This window comes from Salvia miltiorrhiza, chromosome 7 (assembly GCF_028751815.1).
Source record: "Salvia miltiorrhiza cultivar Shanhuang (shh) chromosome 7, IMPLAD_Smil_shh, whole genome shotgun sequence".
Taxonomy (NCBI): Eukaryota; Viridiplantae; Streptophyta; class Magnoliopsida; order Lamiales; family Lamiaceae; genus Salvia; species Salvia miltiorrhiza.
In genome coordinates, this window is record NC_080393.1 from 8982957 (window position 1) to 9003454 (window position 20498).

Genomic DNA, 20498 nt, shown 5'->3' on the forward strand with positions numbered 1-20498 from the left:
AAAACTCAATACCCGTTACTCATTTGGACACCCCTAATTTAGAGTCAACTTTGAAAAGTTTTGAATATAAATTTTTTTTATCTTAATTATATCATGTATATACATTATTATATATGTACTTTTATAATAGTGATAATATATATATATATACACATATAATAGTAATAATTTAATTTGCCCTTAAATTATAAAATAATTAAGTAGGACCACAATAGGCAAATCAAATTAATTTTATAAAATAAAGTTTTTTTTATATCCGTCCATAAAAAATAATTTTAGAAGGGTGCAACACAAATTTTAATAAAAATGATTTAGTATATTGTGATTGTGAGTGAAGAAATGATTCGACTTAAAAGGTGTGTTAATAAAGATTATTAATTGTATTGTAAGTAGAGAAATGAGCCTCATCATGTGATAGAAATGATAAATAAGTAGATGTATTGATGATAATGAATTGTGAAGTATTTGGTCAAAAATGAAAAAAGACTAATTTTTGTGAATGTTTCAATATAATAATTAAAAAACGATTATTCTTTTAGACGGATAAGTTAATAAATAAGAAATTCATTTGCAGTGCTCAGATGTCTTTCAATTTATTGAATCTACTCCATATTCTGATTTCAAATGCATAATATATATCAATCAATTACTGTCAATACAAGTATATCAAATATCAAAATTACGGACACATCAAAATTTACGAAACATATATATGAGACAACTTATTAGTATTATGGGTGAGAATCGTTTATGATCATATATCCATGTAGGCAAGATCTATAAAGTTAAATTAATTTTGAATAAGCAGAGCTCATACAGTCTAACTAAATCAATTAAACGCGATGAACCATACCTCATATACTAGTATTACATACCATGTTGTTAGCATTAATCAGGGGGGCTAGGATGGCCTAGAGCCCCCTCACAATTTTTTTTTGTTTTTTTAAATATAAATATATATAAAAAACTACAAGAGAGAATAAAATACATTATCACTAACCGTATTATGTACGTTGATTGCTTAACATTTTATAGTGATTTGTTTTATTAATTTGTTAAATTTGTGCTATTTTTGTCTTATTTTTTCTTTTTAATTAATTTTCAATGTTGAATTTGAGTCAATCTTCAAGTTAAAATAAATTTATGAACTATTAATAATGAAAATTAGTTTATTTTTTTAGAAGATGAAACATTTTTTTTTTTTCAAAAAACGCATAGAAGTAGTAGTCTTATATGTTTTTAATATAGAGTGCGTGGATTTTGAAAATAGTCAATTTGGAATAGTAAAAATAACAATTGTTCACTAAGATATAAAATTTAAAAATTGGCCACGCTTACCATTTTGCCATTCACATAAAAAAACTTAAAAATTATCCACGAATTCGCAACTAGTACTGATGAGGAGTAATATGTGCAGAGCAGAGAGATGATATAAATTAGAGAAACGGGCCTCACTAGTGGAATGAATACATCAAAGAAATGGACTATGCCAGAGGAACAACCTTTGATCAGAGAAATCACCTTCGCCAGAGAAATGAACTTCACCAGAGAAACGGGCTCTCGCAGAGAAGTCAGAGGAACGACCTATATCAGAGAAGCCGCTCTCGCCAGGGGAACGGTCTTCGCCAGAGGAATCACCAGAAATGCGGGAAAATCTCCCGTGTAAGGGCAATTTTACTATTTTGCCCCTGACCACGCAAGGCGCATGCTCCAATGATGAATTTACTCTTTTACCCTTTACGTGTAATCTATAAATAGTTGCCTACGTGCTCTTTGTAACGTTACGCTATCTTCACTCTTAATAGTACAACATTCTTTCCCTCAAGCTTTCGATCTTACTCTTCTATTTCAATCTCCAAGCAACACTAGGTATATTTTATCATCCTATCACAATTCACCGATGAAATCTATATCCACTCGATTACTTTTCACCAAGTACTAATTTTAGTTGTGAATTCAAGCTTTAAAACTCGAATTCACAACTAAATATATAGCTAGTGTTGGTTGTGGATTTGAGTTTTAAAGTTTGAATTCACAATTAGAAATAGTGTTAGTCGTGAATTCAATGTTTAAAACTCAAATTCACGATTAACATTATTTCTAGTTGTGAATTCAAGCTTTAAAACTCAAATTCACGACTACCACTATTTCTAGTCGTGAATTCAAACTTTAAAATTTGAATTCACAACTAGAAATAGTGTGGTTGTGAATTTGAGCTTTAAAACTCAAATTCACAACTAACACTAGCAATTCAATTGTGAATTCATCAAACTAGTTGTGAACCTAGTTTTAAAACTCGAACTCACAACCGAAACAACTAATTGTGGTAAAGCATAAATGAACGATGATCGTTTGTTTTGTGAATTATCGGTGAATCGTGGATTTTACCTAGAGATTGATCGTAAAGGTGAAAGAAGATTGATAGATTGCTGAGAGCACGATGAAATATTGTTGCAGTAGTAAAAGTATTGAAAGCGTAAGATTACAAAGTGTGTACGTGCGACTATTTATAGACTACATGCTAAGGGTAAAATAGTGATTTCGCCTTCGAAGCATGCTTCCCGCGTGGTCCAGGGCATAGTGGTAATTTTGTCCCCCAGGCGGGCGATTCCTCTGCTCTTCAACGACTTCTCTGGCATATGTGACTTCTCTGGCGTAAGTGACTTCTCTGGTGTAAATGACTTCTCTGGCAAGAGCCATTTCTCTGGCAAGAGTCATTTCTCTGATCAGGAATGATTCCCTTGACATGTCCGCTCCTTTGGTGAGGTCCATTCCTCTGATAAAGACGTTTCATCTGCTCTGCATATATTACTCCTCATCAAGTTGTGAATTCGAGCTTCTAAACTCAAATTCACAATCAATACTAACGATTAATTGTGAATTCATCGATCTGGTTGTAAACAATAAGTTGTGAATTCATAGATTTGGTTGTGGATTCAAGAATATTAAGTTGTGAATTCATAGATCTGGTTGCAAAATTCAAGAACATTAAATTGTGAATTCATATATCTGGTTATGAATTTAAGAACATTAATCAATTATCCGAAATCTCTTCTCTTTCAATCGATCAAATCTATTACAACCCTCCAAAGGAAAAATTGAAAACATACGTTGAGAAGATCAAACAACAACTCCGACCCTCCCACCTTCACGTAGTCCTCCTTGTTCGCGAAATCCTCTCTCACCGGCAGCACCACACAGCTGTCGATCTCGCCGCCGCAGCGCACACGAAATGACGTTGATTCATGGCCATGAGCGTTTGCAGAAAAGCCTATTTCATTGGGGAGCCTCTTCAACACCTCCTCGTCAGATAAACTGAGATCGCCATTGCCGCCAAGTTTCTCGTTGCTAAACTCACCATTTCTTCTACTTGTTTGTTGTTTTAGAAGAGAGCTTGTTGGAGAGAGAAGATGGTGATTATTGCACGGGAGTTGGGGAGCGGGAAATGTAAGGAGGGAACTTGAGAGAGAGAGAAAGAGAGATCAGTTAAGAGAATTATGAAATTACAGAATATGATTTTATTGCTAAGAGAGAGAGAGATGAAAGGTAAAAAAAGGCTAATTTTAAAATTTTAATGTTAGGGGCAAATTTGTATTTTGCACAAAAACTGGTCAATTTTTAAAAATTTTATTTGATAAGCTAATTTTTAAATTTACTATAGAAAAGTGACCGGTTCTATATATTAACTCTTTAATATACTTGTTGTTAAATTAATAGAATGAGAACAACTATTTACTATAGTAAGTGAATGAGTTCTTCTTCTATGTCTATTAAGTAACTACTTGGATATAAAAAATAAGTTGTATGGAATACTCACAAAAGTTTGGCTCGAGAACTCCCGCCCTTGAACCCTCGTACAAATACTTTGGACGCTATACTTTAACAAATTCTGAATCCCTCCCAGACATTAATTATAGCCAAGTATTATTGATGAGAGCATTTATATGAGAAGTTCGCTATAAATCAATGCATGCAATTACTAGCTATTTAGCGAATCCAAAATTAAATATTCCAAAAAGTCTGCACCAGAATATATTTATGTTATAGGCTTTGCAATAGCTAAAAAGTGGAGTATTCAATAGTATGGCTTTTAGTATTCACACGATGGTTCAAATTAATAAATGAATCATATAAGTCCCATAATTCGTTTCTTCCAGTTATTTTCTTGAAAATAATATGTTAGGGTTTCAATAGTTCCATTTTGCTTCTTTACTAGAAAATTAGTTTCTCCAGTTGAAGAGATGGACTTAAATGATAGTTTTAGGAGAAATTCTTCACTTTGGAGAAACGATGGCCTGCAAATGTTTTCATACTCGTCGCGCGACGGAGAAGACGATGAAGAAGCTCTGAAATGGGCCGCCATAGAAAGACTTCCGACGTTTGATCGTCTGAGAAGAGGTATTTTGGTGGGATCAGAAGGCGGCCTCGGAGAAATCGATGATGTCAGAAATCTTGGATTGCAAGAAAGGAAGAACTTGCTTGATAGGCTGGTTAAGGTTGCTAGAGAAGACAATGAGAAGTTCTTGTTAAAGCTCAAGAATCGAATTGATACGTACGTACAATTTTTTCTATTACTACTATACAAGTGTCAATTCTTACAACTTTTAATATATTTTTAGAGTGATATACCTATAATATTCTTACTTTAATAAAAATTTAATAATTTAATTAATATATATATATATATATATATATATATATAATTCAAATTCATAAATGTTACATATATTTAACTAATAATACAAACTTGATTTTAATTTGTGGTATATTCTTATGTTTGCAATTGCATGTTGTCTCTAGTGTGGGCATCGATCTACCTACTATTGAAGTGAGATTCGAGAACTTGAAGGTTGAAGCAGAAGCTTATGTAGGCCGCCGAAGTTTGCCTACTTTGATCAACTTCTTTGCCAATATTTTTGAGGTGATAATATGGAGTATAATATTTAGTAATGTAACATTCATAAATAAAATATTGTCAATTAGTAACAAAAATTTAATTTTTTTTTATGTGATCCCATTAGGAATTATCAAGCTATACACGTATTATTTCCACTAGAAAGAGGCCGTTTGCGATCCTAAACGAAGTCACCGGAATCTTGAAACCTGGCCGGTAAATTAATCTTTACCAACGATATCGATCGGTTGCACAGTAAAATTTATGAAAAATCTGTTTAATTTTATTGTTATGTGCGTGTGTGTGTTTTTGTTGGGCCTCCAAATTCTGCAGGATGACTCTTCTTTTAGGGCCTCCAAGTTCTGGAAAGACAACATTGTTATTAACGTTGGCTGGAATGCCTCATCCTGATAACAAGGTATTCAATTAATTTAAACACAAATTCTCTCAACTGCACTCACATGGACGGACATCCTTTTAACTTTTATACTCCTTCCCTCTCAAAAAAAACTTATCCATTTTATCATTTTTGATCCATTCACAAAAAATTATTTATTTCTATTTTCAGTAAAATTAATCCCCACACAATCCCTTAATTTAAGTCATAAATATTAGTATTGCTTATTTACAAAATTTGTTATTACTGGATCTGCACTCAATCAACTAATCATTTGAATATTGTAATACAAGTGAATATCTTATTTTATCCACGATGAGATGACGATACTCTCAATTATTTTATTAAAATTCGTGTCGTTCTCAGATGAATAAGCTTTTGGGGAAAGGGAGGAGAATATATTAAAGTTTCATGAATTTCAATTTTTTTTATTTATAAAATTTCAATTAGAAATTAAATTATAGAATTAGAAATGAAAATTTGGATGGGCAGGTTAGTGGGCATGTGACATATAACGGACATGGGATGAAAGAATTTGTGGCTCAAAGAAGTGCTGCATACATAAGCCAACATGATGTTCATTTAGGAGAAATGACTGTGAGAGAGACTTTGGCCTTTTCAGCCAGATGTCAAGGTGTAGGAAGCAATCTTGGTCAGTATTCATCTTCCAATCTCTGTCGTCTTTGAATCTTATATTTGGTCTTTAATTTCCATTGTGCGAATTCTACAGAAATGCTGGCAGAGTTATCAAGAAGAGAAAAGGAGGCAAATATAAGACCCGATCCTGACGTCGACATTTATATGAAAGTAAGTTTTGTTTACTATTTTGCACAAAAGAAAACCTCAAAGTTAGTAACACACACTCTTAATATGATTTTGCAGCCTATTTGAAAGGTGATATTGGTTATGTAATATGACAAATAATGATACTTTTTTAACCATGTAGGCAGCCTATTTGAAAGGTCAAGAAGTAAGTATTGTGACAGATTATATTCTCAAGGTAAAAAGATATGTAGCTTTGGTGTTTAGAAGTAATGCAGAATGATGAAGAGATGATCCATGGATATAAACTAAGCTATATTTCCCAGATACTAGGATTGGACATCTGTGCCGATACTGCTGTAGGAGATGACATGACTAGGGGGATATCGGGTGGCCAAAAAAAGCGCGTTACATTAGGTAATTAACTAGTTTTATCTTGGTTATATATGGAACTTCCATTCAAGTTTGTTTCTGAAGATTTAGTGAAAAATAAAATACACAGGTGAGATGTTGGTTGGGCCAGCAAAAGCTTTTTTCATGGATGAGATAACAACTGGATTGGACAGTTCTACAGCTTACCAAGTGGTGAATTGTATTAGAGAATCTGCTCATATTCTGAAAGGGACAGTTGTTATGTCGCTCCTCCAGCCAGAGCCGGAGACGTATGAACTGTTTGACGACATTATGCTGATATCCGAAGGCCAGATTCTATATCAAGGGCCTCGTGAGCATGTGATCGACTTCTTCAGATCAATGGGGTTCAGATGTCCCGAGAGAAAGGGGGTGGCTGACTTCTTGCAAGAAGTAGGCATTGAAATATAATATTAAGCTGATAATGGTAAATTAAACCTTGTTAATGTTGTTAACTCATCTATCTCATTTTGTGCAGGTAACGTCGAAGAGGGACCAATGGCAGTATTGGGCAGATAAAGACAAGCTTTACAGGTTTGTTACAGCCAGGGAGTTTGCTGAATCGTTCAGGTCATTTCATGTAGGGCAAAAGCTAATGGCTGACCTTGCAATCCCATTCGACAAGACTGAAAGCCACCCGGCTGCTTTGACGACTAAGCACAATGGTGTGAGCAGAAAAGAAATCCTGAAAGCTTGTGCCTCCAGAGAACTCTTATTGATGAGGAGGAACAGCTTTGTGTATATATTCAAGCTCTTTCAGGTCAGTGTTTGCATATGTTGTTTTTTTTTTTTTTTGGGTACTCAGTCATGTATTGATGATCTCTTGAACGGGGCTTCAGCTTAGTTTCATGGCTGTTGTGACAATGACGCTCTTCTTTCGTACAAAAATGAACCGGGACAACCTCATAGATGGGAGGAAATATTCTAGCGCATTATTCTTTCTTCTCTCTAATATCATGTTTGGTGGACTGGCTGAGTTGGTGATGGGAATTCTGAGGCTGCCAGTCTTCTACAGGCAAAGGAATTCATTCTTTTATCCTGCGTGGGCATATGCTCTACCTCAGTGGATATTCTCTATTCCTGTTAATGTTGTTGAAATAGCTGTGTTTACTCTTCTCACATACTATGAAATCGGATTTGATCCAAATTTTGGAAGGTAAAAGTACTAATCTGTTTCTCTTGGCCATAACAGTTTAACATATGAGTACTAATGAAGGACATTTTTGCCTCAGATTTATCAAGTATTACTTGCTGCTTTTGATTCTAATGCAAGCCGCCACTTCATTGTTTCGCTTGATTGGAGCGGTTGGTAGGGACATGATCGTTGCTTTTCTATATGGTTACTTCATATTACTTCTGGTTTTATCGCTGTGTGGCTTTGTCCTGCCTCGAGGTATTGAATGTGTTAAAGAGTCTTCCTCATTTATACTAATTCTCAAGCTGTTACTCTTTTCTTACCTTGGAACTTTCACAAATTCTTAATTTGCAGGGAACATCAAGAATTGGTGGATATGGGGCTATTATATTTCACCATTGATGTATGCAGAAAATGCAATCATGGTGAATGAATTCACAAGTCATAGTTGGAGACATGTAAGTTTAAATATCCATTGCTATGATATTGGTTGTATGTCAAAGCTGAATCAGGTTCCTATTGCATCTCAAAGGTCCCCCTGGGCACAAACGTATCGCTTGGAATTGAGGTTTTGAAGTCTCAAGGTTTCTTCCCCGGCTCGTATTGGTATTGGATAGGAGTAGGGGCATTGATAGGGATGGCCATTCTATTCAACTCTTGTTACATTCTAGCTCTGACTTATCTTAATCGTGAGTGCTATAAACTTTTGTGCGTTTGTAGAATGATCCCACAAGCAATAAATATGGTGTCATGTTTTTGCAGCTATGGGAAGGCCTCAAGCCATAAGACCTGAAGATGAGAATGGTGTTTTAAGTGGTGAGTGATGGTTTAAAGAAGATTATTGTGAAGTTTGATCTTGACTACTAAATCTTTGACACTCTTTTCTTACGTGTGAAATGAAATCTTGAAGTTTCTGCGGAGAGAAAAGAAGAAAGAAAGAAGAGAGAAGTGGTTTTACCCTTTGAACCCCACTCCATAGCATTTGATGATGTGAAGTACTCAGTTGACATGCCACAAGTAACTGAAATCTCAATACCGGAGATCTTGAGAAAGTGCACAAATTTAGCTTTACAGACATGAAACACACACTTGATACAATTTCTTAATGATGAAATAAATAATCATATTCAAATGACTTGCAGGAAATGAAACATCAAGGTGCAAACGAAGACAGATTGGTGCTCCTGAAGGGTGTAAGCGGAGTGTTTAGGCCGGGTGTCCTCACTGCCCTAATGGGGGTTAGCGGGGCTGGAAAAACTACGCTTATGGATGTTCTGGCTGGTCGGAAAACAGGTGGATATATCCAAGGAAATATTACTGTCTCTGGCTATCCAAAGAAGCAAGAAACCTTTGCTCGGATTTCAGGATACTGTGAACAAAACGACATCCATTCCCCGTGTGTCACAGTGTATGAGTCCCTTCTTTTCTCGGCTTGGCTGCGTTTGCCCCCTCAAGTTAATTCTACAACCAGAAAGGTATGTCAATTACATGACATTTTTATTTTCCACTTAAGTTGACATCCAACTCTTTCTTTTGCTTGTGTTTAAGCTGTTTGTGGAAAATGTGATGGAGCTCGTGGAACTGACTCCGATAAGAGATGGACTAGTCGGGTTACCTGGAGTGAGCGGCCTGTCAACCGAGCAGCGCAAGAGGCTAACCATAGCGGTTGAGCTGGTGGCAAATCCTTCTATCATATTCATGGACGAGCCGACTTCAGGGTTGGATGCGAGAGCAGCTGCCATTGTGATGAGAACAGTGAGGAACACCGTAGAAACTGGGAGGACTGTTGTTTGCACCATCCATCAGCCTAGTATCGACATCTTTGAAGCTTTTGATGAGGCAAGATAATTGTCATTTCTGCATTTCTATTTATGGTTTGTTGGCTCATTCTTCCTTGTGCAGCTATTTTTAATGAAGCGAGGGGGGGCAGGAGATATATGTAGGGCCAGTGGGCCGACGTTCTTGCAATTTGATCCGCTACTTTGAGGTGAGCCAGCTTAATTTGTACATATTCTTACCATGAAATTCATGTTAGTACTAAATTTAAATTGTAAGAAAGCAGGGAATACAAGGAACTAAAAAGATCAAGGATGGCCATAATCCAGCAACTTGGATGTTGGAAGTATCATCTTCAGCGCAAGAGCAGATTTTGGGGATCGATTTTTCTGAGCTTTACAAAAACTCAGAACTGTATAGGTGCAATAAAGCACTCGTGAAGGAGCTAAGCACTCCCCGCCTTGGAACCATGGACCTGTATTTCCAGACTAAGTATTCTCAGCCTTTCTTGACTCAGTGCATGGCGTGCTTATGGAAGCAACATTGGTCGTACTGGCGGAACCCTATTTACTCAGCTGTAAGAATGGTGTACACTACCTTCCTAGCCCTCATGTTCGGCTCACTCTTCTGGAACCTCGGCTCCAAACGGTAAGCAAGCAGAGAAGAGACCTTTTATGGATTACTTGGTGATGAGTTTTGTTTTAATGTAGTGAATTACCATGAATCATCAGGGATTCCTTCCAAGATGTTTTAAACGCTACGGGGTCCATGTATAGTTCTGTTTTCTTTCTAGGGGTTCAGATTGCTACTTCTGTGCAGCCTGTGGTGGTTGTAGAACGAACAGTCTTCTACCGCGAGAGGGCCGCCGGCTTGTATTCCGCCTTACCATATGCGTTCGGACAGGTGATTTAGTCTTGATTTGTATACTTATTTGGAACACTATGTATATGTGTGTTTTCAATTTTGTAGATGGTCCTGGAGATTCCGTACTGTTTTGGGCAAGCTGCCATATATGGAGTGATTGTGTACGCAATGGTCGGTTTCGAGTGGACAGTAGCTAAGTTCTTGTGGTTCATATACTTCATGTTCTTCACCCTGCTATACTTTGTCTTCTACGGCATGATGGCCGTCGCCATGACTCCTAACCATCACATCGCCAACATTGTATCCTACACCTTCTACGGATTCTGGAACGTCTTCTCCGGCTTTGTAGTATCTAGACCGGTAAGTGATCACGCTACAATCTGATAACGATGACTTGGTTAAAGACACAAATGAAATATGTGGGTTTTGTTTAACGACAGCTGACGCCGATTTGGTGGAGATGGTACCACTGGGCGAACCCCGTAGCTTGGACCCTGTATGGTCTAGTTACGTCTCAGTTCGGAGATGTAACTGATCAGTTCGCCACGGGACAGTCCGTTAGAGAATCGGTGAGGAGTTACTTCGGATTCAGGCATGATTTCATCGGTGTTGCGGCAGTTGTTGTTGCTGCCTTTGGGCTTGTGTTTGCTGTTACTTTTGCTTTTGCTATCAAGACATTCAATTTCCAAAAGAGATAATTACTTACTTTTGCCTCAACCATGGATGAATGGACATGGATAGGCCTTGCTAAATCCCATATTTTTATAATATGTAAAGATCAAGCTTATATTATTTGTATTTGACAAATGTGTAGAGATTGAGTTTTTAAACATGTATAACAATGTTATTTGTAATACTATATGTTTGATTTGGTTGAGCCCCAACCGTTTGTTGCTATCACTGATTATCATGAAAGAAACCGAGTAAATAGAAATGGAAGGCAATTCAATATCAGAAACCACAATTTTTGAAACTATCTATCAAGGCATAAAACGCCAGCCTCATGCAAATACTGTCAAAACTGAATCCAACCCCCCAACTACAAAAGGGTCTAATTCATGTTATTAAATCAATACATTTGACATGTACAGAAGAAAAAAAATGACTGAATCTCCCAAATACAAATTAAGTATTGCAAAAGTTACTATACTGAGAGGATTACAAGTTTATACGTGGCCTGTCTCTTCATCCATATGGGGGGGTGCAAGGCATTCATTGACTCTTTATCCATATGAGGGTGCAAGGCATTCATCGACCATATCAACGAGGTTGGGATTTTCCAATGCTGCTGCCACTCGTTCTTTGTCATTCAGCTGTTTGTTTACTGCAGACGAGTAAATGATATTTAGATTAAAACAATTTTGAACAAATAACAAGGTCTAATTACAGTTCACAGTAAACTAGTTTTGAATGTCAACAACTGAGTAAATGGCACAAAAGTAAGATTAGTCAAAGACTCAAAAGGATATCAGAATTGCAGTTTGTCCTCCTTGGAGAGAAAAGTAATAGTACATCTTATCATTTTCACTTTTAAATTAGTTCTAGAAACAGCTTAGCACGATCAAATCAGAGTGTACCAACAGTACCAAGATGTGTGTGCGCGCGCGCGCGCGCGCGTGTGTGTGTGTGTGTGTGTGTGAGAGAGAGAGAGAGAGAGAGAGAGAGAGAGAGAGAGAGAGAGAGAACCTGCAGCTTCAGAGGCATGAGAACCAGGTGCTACTCTAATATCCACCTGGAAACATGAAAATTGAAACACTATAATTGCATGGATAGACTGGCCCGAAATCATGATGTTGATTAGCAAATCATAACTAAACATCAAAGTTCTAGAAGCTGAAATTACAATAAGTAGAACAAGAGCATCATTCAGTAAATGAAACTCTATCCCTTTATTTTCAGAACTACCAATATGAAATAACAGGCATACTCTGAATAGAAATTTCATCAGTTTAGATTCCAAAATAGGCTTCACCAGGTGATTTTTGGGATACTCACCTTGTAACGTAGTGGCAAAGAGCGCATGAGTTTGACCCGCAAGCATAGGCCAATTACTGTCGCCATGCTGCAATGCTCTACAGTCGGAGTAAATGTGACCCTGAAGCAGATCATTTCTAGTAAGTTGACATAAACTATACATAGTCAACTGAATGAATACACACACAGGGCGAACTGCTAGTTTTCAGATACATGATATCCATTCTAGTCATTATGGTCGTATTTGCCCAATTGACACATCGGAGAGAATCAAGGTTGGACTTGTTGGAATTTTTCAGACTAGAAATTTGAACCATAGACTATAGACTCCTTACTTGGGATTCATGAACGATTCTGCAATTTGAATTTTAAATTGTGTTTTCCTAATGTCAACATACAACTTGAAGCAGAACTAAACAATTGATTTTTCAATTAAAAAAGATTTCTCAATTTAAATAATAAGACATATGAGAATATGTAAACCCCATAACATAAATACAGATATCTATTATTTAGATTCATTGTCAATAAGGAATTATCATAGAATTATCCTACTCCAATTTATGCATGAATAGAGGCAGTCAATCAAAGACAGATTGATCTGAAATCTGTTTCAAATCCAATATAATACCTATTGAACATAAGAAATGTACTGACTTTTTACAAATCCAATTTTCTTCTTACGAATCGATCCAATTACAACTTTTTATTTTTATACCTTACGTAGCTACGCTTGTCATCGACCTCAATTGCATCTTCCGTTATGACTTTCAACTCTTCCAACGAATAAGGATGCTCTGGATCTTTTACATCTCTGATATGCTGTAATAACATTAAGGATACAAAAACCAAAAGGGTTCCTAAAAAACCCATTTATTGTTGTGTAAAACATAATAAGGATTTTCATAACTAAGACTACTCAATAGATACTTCTCACATATTTGAAAACATCCAAATACAGGAAAACCCTTTTAGTGATTTGCCCTCACTCCTTAGAGCACATTTTTTTGCTTCATACATAGCTTATTGGCAGATGACACTACCAAAACCAAAAATGAAACAGAAATACACATGGTAATGGAGTAAATTTAGCCTATGTCGGGAATTGATAAATGAAGGTTACGGCTCTCATCAACATACCCCCACCAAGGGATAGAATATCTGGCATAAGAAAGGAAAGAGATTATTGTAAATTTATACATGTGGTGTCAGTTCCCCATCTAATTTATAGTATTTTTTTTGTTTTAAACATAACTAATAAGTATCAACCAACACATCATCTTCTCATTGGATACAGCTTTTCCCATTCAACAAGAAAAACTTAATAAAGAAAAATAATTAAATCATTGTCTATCAAAGCAATAACCTTGTCACCACCCATATGAATATGGAATGCAAATGGAGAGATATTAAACAGGCAGCACACAGAAGTCTAAGCAAAGCTTTTGCCACCATCCATATGAATATGCAATGGAAAAGACCATGATGGTTGAAAAAACAACAGAAAGCATTTTACCATGAAAAAAACTGATCTGACACATGCCAAAGGATATCAAAAATTTCAAGCTGGTCAATCGTCTCAATTGTATATTCATCCACATCACCCGGTGCACTTCGCGTTCGACGTTCCTTTTTTTCATACACAACAGGGTTTGCATTTATTAATCCGGAGACCATATTGCTAACCTGAATCACAGTTAAATTAGGTAAGGAATAAACAGTAGACCTAACATAAACCTTGAACAGGATACAAATTCTCCCAATAAAATCTGTTTTTAACTGCATCATTCAATCGAAAAATTAATCACCATGTTCGATTACACATGTTGATTCCTTACAACAGTTTAGGCTTAACTAAAGTCTCTAGTCATCATGAAAACAATATAAAGAAGCAAACTACGAAAATAATTCTAAAACAATCAAAACATTGAATAATTAGGGTTTACCATTTGATCGCCAATTACATCCTATACGCAATGATTTTTATTTATTTATTTCGAAAAACCGAAGCAATATATAGGAGTCCGGGACTCGATTATTACCGTACGGAAGCTTGAACAGTGGCCGTTCGCTTTCTTGTGTAAAGAAACGAATATGCGAGGTTCGCGAACCTTCCAGTTATTCAAGGTTTCACCGAGGGCAGGGGAGAGGGCGGTTGGTGGTGGAATGGATGACGATACAGCGGTGGCGGCGGGGTGCCGGACTTATAGGCTGTGAAACGGCGAGGCGGCAAAAGGAGACGGAGGCCGCGGCTGCTGGTGTTTCCTGAGAAAGGATGAATAAATTAGTCAATACAATATCTCTTTTATTTAGTAGTGTCAAAACGGAAACGCAAATTCTTGCGTGAGGTCAACCTCACCGCATGAGGCGGGTTTGCCCGACCCGAATTCACACCCGGCCCGACCCGTAGTACAAAATATAAAAGCTTTTTTCTAATTATTTTTCATTTCCTCTCATTTTTTTGCCCTAATTTCTCTCCACGGTTTCAACACTCTCTCGGTCTCGGCTCTTTCAATTCTTCTCCCCACTACTTCGATTCTTCACTCAAATCTACTGAAAATCTGCTCTCGCTCAAGTTCTTCTTCGATTTGTCTCTTCCCCGCTGTGATTCCGTTCTTCGTTTCCGATCAAGGTACGTTCGTCTTCATTTTTTGTATTTTTTCCAATCAAGCGCACACACACATACGCGACGCTGCTGTCGCTGCTTCTCTCGATCCAGAGCCGCCCCGCCACGTCGCTCCGACAGCGGTCGCCCGATGTCACCGCCGCTGAAGCAGCCGCCTGCTGCCGCCGCCTGGAGCCGTTGTTGCTGCCACAAGTCGCCGTCTGACCTGCAGCTACCGCCTCGCTCGGATGTTGGATACCCCTTGATGACACTACGCCTCGCTTGGAGTATCTCCGGCGAGTTCATTTCCAGAAATTAAAATATGGACAATAGTTGATCGATTTGGGAACTGGGGTATATATTCAGTTATATTCTCGTGTTGTTTGTAAATATTTATGTGTAATTGAATTGTTTTTTTCTTCTCTTGTTTTGAAGGGCCCCTAAGTATATATAACCCATTTTATTTGTTGGTTCTTTTGCTCCTATTCTTTCTTTTCTTGCTTTTGTTTGCACGACCTCATCCCTGAATTGAAGAATTTTATTGGATGATGCTGCTAAATTGGGTGGATCTTTTTTGTTTGCTTGAGAAATTGCTATAAATTGGGGGATAGGCTTGTAATTTGCTGGTGTTAGTTAAACTAGTTCTTGATTTGAGAAATAATGAGTATGAATAAAATTAATTATTTGCATTTGCAGATTAATTAGTTATTTGCTGAAGTAATTATTGTAATAAGAAAAAGTAATTATTGATATAAATAAAAGTAATAATAAGTAAACATTATCATAATCAAGTAATAAAAGTAATTATTTGTTTGAATTTGTATTTTAGTTATTTAATCAAGTAAACATGAGGCGAAATTTAAAGTGTCCCTTCTCTTATGAATAATTTGAAAAATGCCCTCTCTTACTATGTAAAGCACTACATGCCCTAAATAAGTGAAGAACCGAAAATGCCCTTTGAATGTGATGGATGTGCATTGTTTTCCGCAAAAGTTCTTACACATCTATGACAAAAGTTGTTAAAGTGTAAGAAAAACATCAATTCATCAATTTAAACATTGAAATCGGTCAAATAAGTGTTGGAACATGTGAAATACTGACAGAGAAAATAATATTTATTTATTTTTGAATTAAAATCGAAGGTTTTACAAGTAAATCGTAGGCTAATTAATCAATGGAAAATAAATACTAAAAATTAACACAATCGATATTAGCACTCAAAACACACATTGGAAAAAAACAAAAACGCGTCCGACCGGAAAAACAAAGTGTCCGACCGGACATAAGTTTTTTCGGGCGGACACATACATGTTCCGGTCGGATAGATGTTTTTTTGGTTCCTATGTGTGTTTTGAGTGCTAATATGGATTGTGTTAATTTTTTGTATTTATATTCCATCGATTAATTAGTCTTCAATTAAGGGACATAATTTTTTTTTTTAAATTGATGATAAACGACAAATATGATGTGAAATAGCTTTGTCAGTAAAGTATTCATGTCAAACACTCTAATTTCATTGAAATTCACGTGAAATGAAGGAAACTTTGTTTATATATGAGTGAATTCGCTCATACTCTCATCCGAACACTCAAAGTGAAAAAACACTCAAACTCATTAGAAATTCTAATATTTTCCAAGTGGTGAAGCTATTATTTGTGAATTCTCTCATCCGAACGTTTAAAGGTATGTCATTTTACGTTTGAAATGTAATTTAAGTTGGTTATTGTTTATTTTCAATGTTTTGTTTGATCCTATATGCTTATGTGAATTATTAGCATATTATAGCATACTATGATTTAAAGCCATGTTTGAAGGAAATTCATGTGAATTAGAGCAAATTCTATCATGTTTTAAAGTATTAATTAGTAATTATTAGTTGCATTTTAGTTCTATACATATATATTGCTACATAACTCATGTTAATATGCTCGAAAATTATGTATCCGCCCGGACAAGTGTCCTTGAAAATTTGTCCGGCCGTGTGTAATTATGTATCATGTAATACACGGTCGGACACATTTCCTCGGATACTTCCCCGGGCGGATAGATGTTTTTCAAGTGTATTAACATGTTATATGTTGTATTTTAACATTTTATTCCATTTACATCATATATTTATTTATTTATTTATTATTTTTTCTGTAGATGAATGAATATGGGAGATACTTTGTGGTTAATTATGGAGGTGCCTTCAATGGTTATGAGTACATCGGCGGCTCTTCTAAGAATTTGCATATTTTCGGAGACACAATGGTCAGTACGGTGTACATGATAAATTACCTGATGATGGAGAATTCATTGAGCACTAATTACAGCTTGTATTATTTGACGAAGAGATTAAATGGCAGGGTATACAGTAAAAATATTCTTGCCGATGACAATGATTTGCTTCAGTTGCTGGCGTCCCAGCCACATTTTCCTGAGATTTATGTTGTCGAAGACGATTACAGTGGAGGAGTGTATGTTCCTTCGTTCGATCTCCCTCAATCTTCCGGGTATGGAGGTGAATCCAGTGCAACATTCGAAGGTGGGGACGGATTGGAAGCAATCCAAAGATATGCTTATTTAGACCTATCAGCCGGAGATTCACCGGCGCAACAAAGTGTTGAACCGTCGGTCACTTGGGGTAATGATCAGTCAACGGGTTGGCCTTCATGGGATGAGCCAAATACGTACCAGTACGATCGCCCAATAACTGATCGTTGTTGGGGTCCAGCTGATGATCAATATACGTACGAGCCTCAGTTTGTGGAGGATGCTGGTAATGTAGATGAAGATTATGTTCCATCGTCTGAAGCCGAGACTGATACAAGCGCCTCTGAAGACTTGTCGGAGCCAGAGAACGTGAGAAGGGCGGGGAATGAATATGCAGGTTGGCAGAATTTGCAGATCGACGAGGATGATGACGAACAGGTTCCTGGAGCAGATGAACTAACTAATTGGTTAGTTCCGGTTATCCCGTTGGACGCCGCAGCGGCACTTGTGGATATTGAAGATTATCAGCTATTGCCTCGGGAGTTGTCAAAGAATATGTATTTCAATAGCAAAGATGATCTGATCGTTGCAATCGGTCTGTGGAACATGAAGCAGGGCAAAGAATTTTCTGTCAGCAAATCAGACAGCAGACGAGTCTACTTCAAATGCAAGCATTCAGATACGTGCCCCTTCAAGCTTCATGCATCGTCACAAGATGGAGCCATTTGGGGAGTGTATAAGTTCACCAATGAGCACTCATGCGACGGTGAGCTAGGGCGCGTAGCGCGAATAAAGGCCCCCGCAAAAGTCGTCGCAGCATATTTAGCACAGAAGATACACGACGATTGCGAGATCTTGAAGCCGAAGGCCATCCAGCTGGAGCTGCGACGTGAGTTTGGCGTACAGATCAAGTACGATGTTGCATTGCGAGCCCGTAATCGAGCCACTGAGATGGTTTATGGTCGACATGATCAGTCCTTCGAGATGCTGCCCAAGTACTTATACATGTTGAGACAATCCAATCCCGGTTCGATGGTGGAGTGGGAAGTTGACGATGATGGCCGATTCAAACACTTATTTGTTGCTCTTGCAGCTTCGGCTACCCCTTTCATGTTCAGCTTACGGCCAGTGATTGTCGTCGATGGCACACACTTGAAGGGCAAGAATAGGGGTATTTTGTTTGTTGCAGTGACGAAGGACGGCAACGAGAGTTTGTTCCCACTCGCGTATGGTGTTGGCCCGAAAGAAAACGATGAATCGTGGACTTATTTCATGTCACGCATTCGACGTGTTTATGGCCAAGCCAATGAACTTTTGATTGTCTCTGATCAGCATATCTCCATTGCCAATGCTATCAGGAATGAGTTACCAAATGCAACCCACGGCCTATGCTACTACCATTTGCAAAATAACCTGAAGCATTACGGTAAGGCAGTGGTCGAGGTGTATCGACAAGCTGCATTTGCGTACGAGAAGTCCGACTTCAATAGGGCTATGAACGCCCTGAAGTAGTGATTCGACAGATCGTCACCATCGGGCTCCAGGGGCAGGACACCACCCTAGAAAGCAACAAAGATAATATATTAGAACATAAGTAAAACCAGTAACGGTGAAACACTAAATCTTAAATAACTGATTACCTGTCCCTCGAATAGATCGCGCAGACCGTGAAGCCGGGGCTTACCCCTGAAAGTCCATCTCAAACACCGAGGGTGCGCTGTCGGATCACCGCTAGATGCTGCGACCATGTGTCCGAAGCCCGGGACGCGCTCCAATGCCCAGACATATAAAGCCCACGAAGGACCGTAGAAGTGATACTTCTCGCCGGTTCCTATCTCATGCGTATAATTGCATAACATCTTATACGAATACGCGCCCTAGGGGAATCTATCAAATGTAGCCAGATCATCCACCAAAACCCAAAGCCACGGCTGTACCCGCGTATCCAACCCAAGAACAAGGGTGTGAGCCACACACACGAGGACAGCACGAAGGTACAGGCTCCCATCCTCATCATCCACTCGACGATCCAAATCGCACACGCGTTTGATGAGCGACTGTATGGTCATGCTTCGCGTACCGCAGAATTGTCGGTATGCCTCCAAGCGACTGCAGTCGTGCTGTAACGTCGCATCGAACCTCGATCCCCCGAAATTGAGCCCAGTCACTAATGCGTAGTCCGCAGGGGAAAATCTAACTCGTGCTCCGCACAAATAGAAGCACATCTCATTTTCTTCTGACTCAATCTGCCTCGATACAATCTGGTGTAATGCTTTATTGCTCTTCGGGCCGGGCCTCCAATCAGTGAAATGCCCAAAACATGATGCTCTAAATCTTCCCAATAAATCTGAATTGCACTGTTCGCCGACCACATTTAAAGTTTCAACCAGCTCCGGAAAATGTGAATCCCTATAGTAGGTGCTGATAGCAACCTCCGTCTGGTATATAGTGTCGCGACGAAGATATGGGACATTCGCCTATTCATTTACAAAATGAAAACATATTAAATTCAGTAAAATATTTAAAAATAATACAAATAGGCATAATTAAAAAAGAGGCGAAATTAATTAATACCAAGCAATTAAATTAAATAATATTAAAATTCAGTAATTCAGTAAAATAGTAAAATTCAAGTAAAATCGTAAAATTCAATAAAATATTAAAACATTTAAAATTAAATTCAGTAAAATTCGAGTAATTCAACAATTTAATATTAAATTCAGTAAAAATTCAGTAAATTATTAAACTGCAATTAATACCAAGCAATTTAATTAAATTCAGTAAAATATTAAAAAACTGCAATTTAATTCGTAAACCAAGCAATAACGGTTTCAATAATTAATAATTAAACAATTAAATATAATTATTTAATAACAGTTTCAATAATTAAACATAAGAGTTTCAATAATTAAACAATAACAGTTTCAGTAAAATAACAGTTTCAATAATTAACGTAAACATACAGATATATTTAGTAAAGTATTTTATGCCTAAAAAGACACTATCCGGCCGGTGAAGTGTCCGGTACAATGTATCCGGCCGGGTACATTTCATATTGAAACTGTTCCGGCCGGACGCATTATTCCGGGCATAGTACCGGCCGGATAGTTTCTCTATAGGCACAAAATACTTTATTTTATTAAATTACACAAAAACCACACAAACAGTGCAATGTAATACCCAGCAAAACTCGCAATAATAATTC

General features: G+C 37.3%; 1 protein-coding gene and 1 pseudogene across 2 annotated transcripts; one reads left to right on the top strand and one right to left on the bottom strand.

Annotated features, from left to right (window-relative positions):
* Positions 1–4137: 4137 nt before the first annotated feature.
* LOC130992361 (pleiotropic drug resistance protein 1-like) lies at positions 4138–11123 on the top strand (annotated as a pseudogene).
* Positions 11124–11163: 40 nt separating this feature from the next.
* Positions 11164–15507, bottom strand: LOC130992362 (protein AE7-like). Of its 2 annotated transcripts, none has more exons than XM_057916960.1 (7): positions 14573–15507; positions 14256–14478; positions 13766–13899; positions 12932–13036; positions 12235–12334; positions 11926–11971; positions 11164–11563 (listed from the first exon to the last, which is right to left on the bottom strand). In XM_057916960.1, the coding sequence occupies exons 3-7, from the start codon at positions 13888–13890 to the stop codon at positions 11463–11465; spliced, it is 477 nt and encodes a 158-aa protein (XP_057772943.1). In that variant the 5' UTR covers positions 13891–13899; positions 14256–14478; positions 14573–15507; the 3' UTR covers positions 11164–11462. The 2 variants fall into 2 exon arrangements, with proteins under 2 accessions (XP_057772943.1, XP_057772942.1); XM_057916959.1 differs by having other exon boundaries at positions 14568–15507.
* Positions 15508–20498: the final 4991 nt, after the last annotated feature.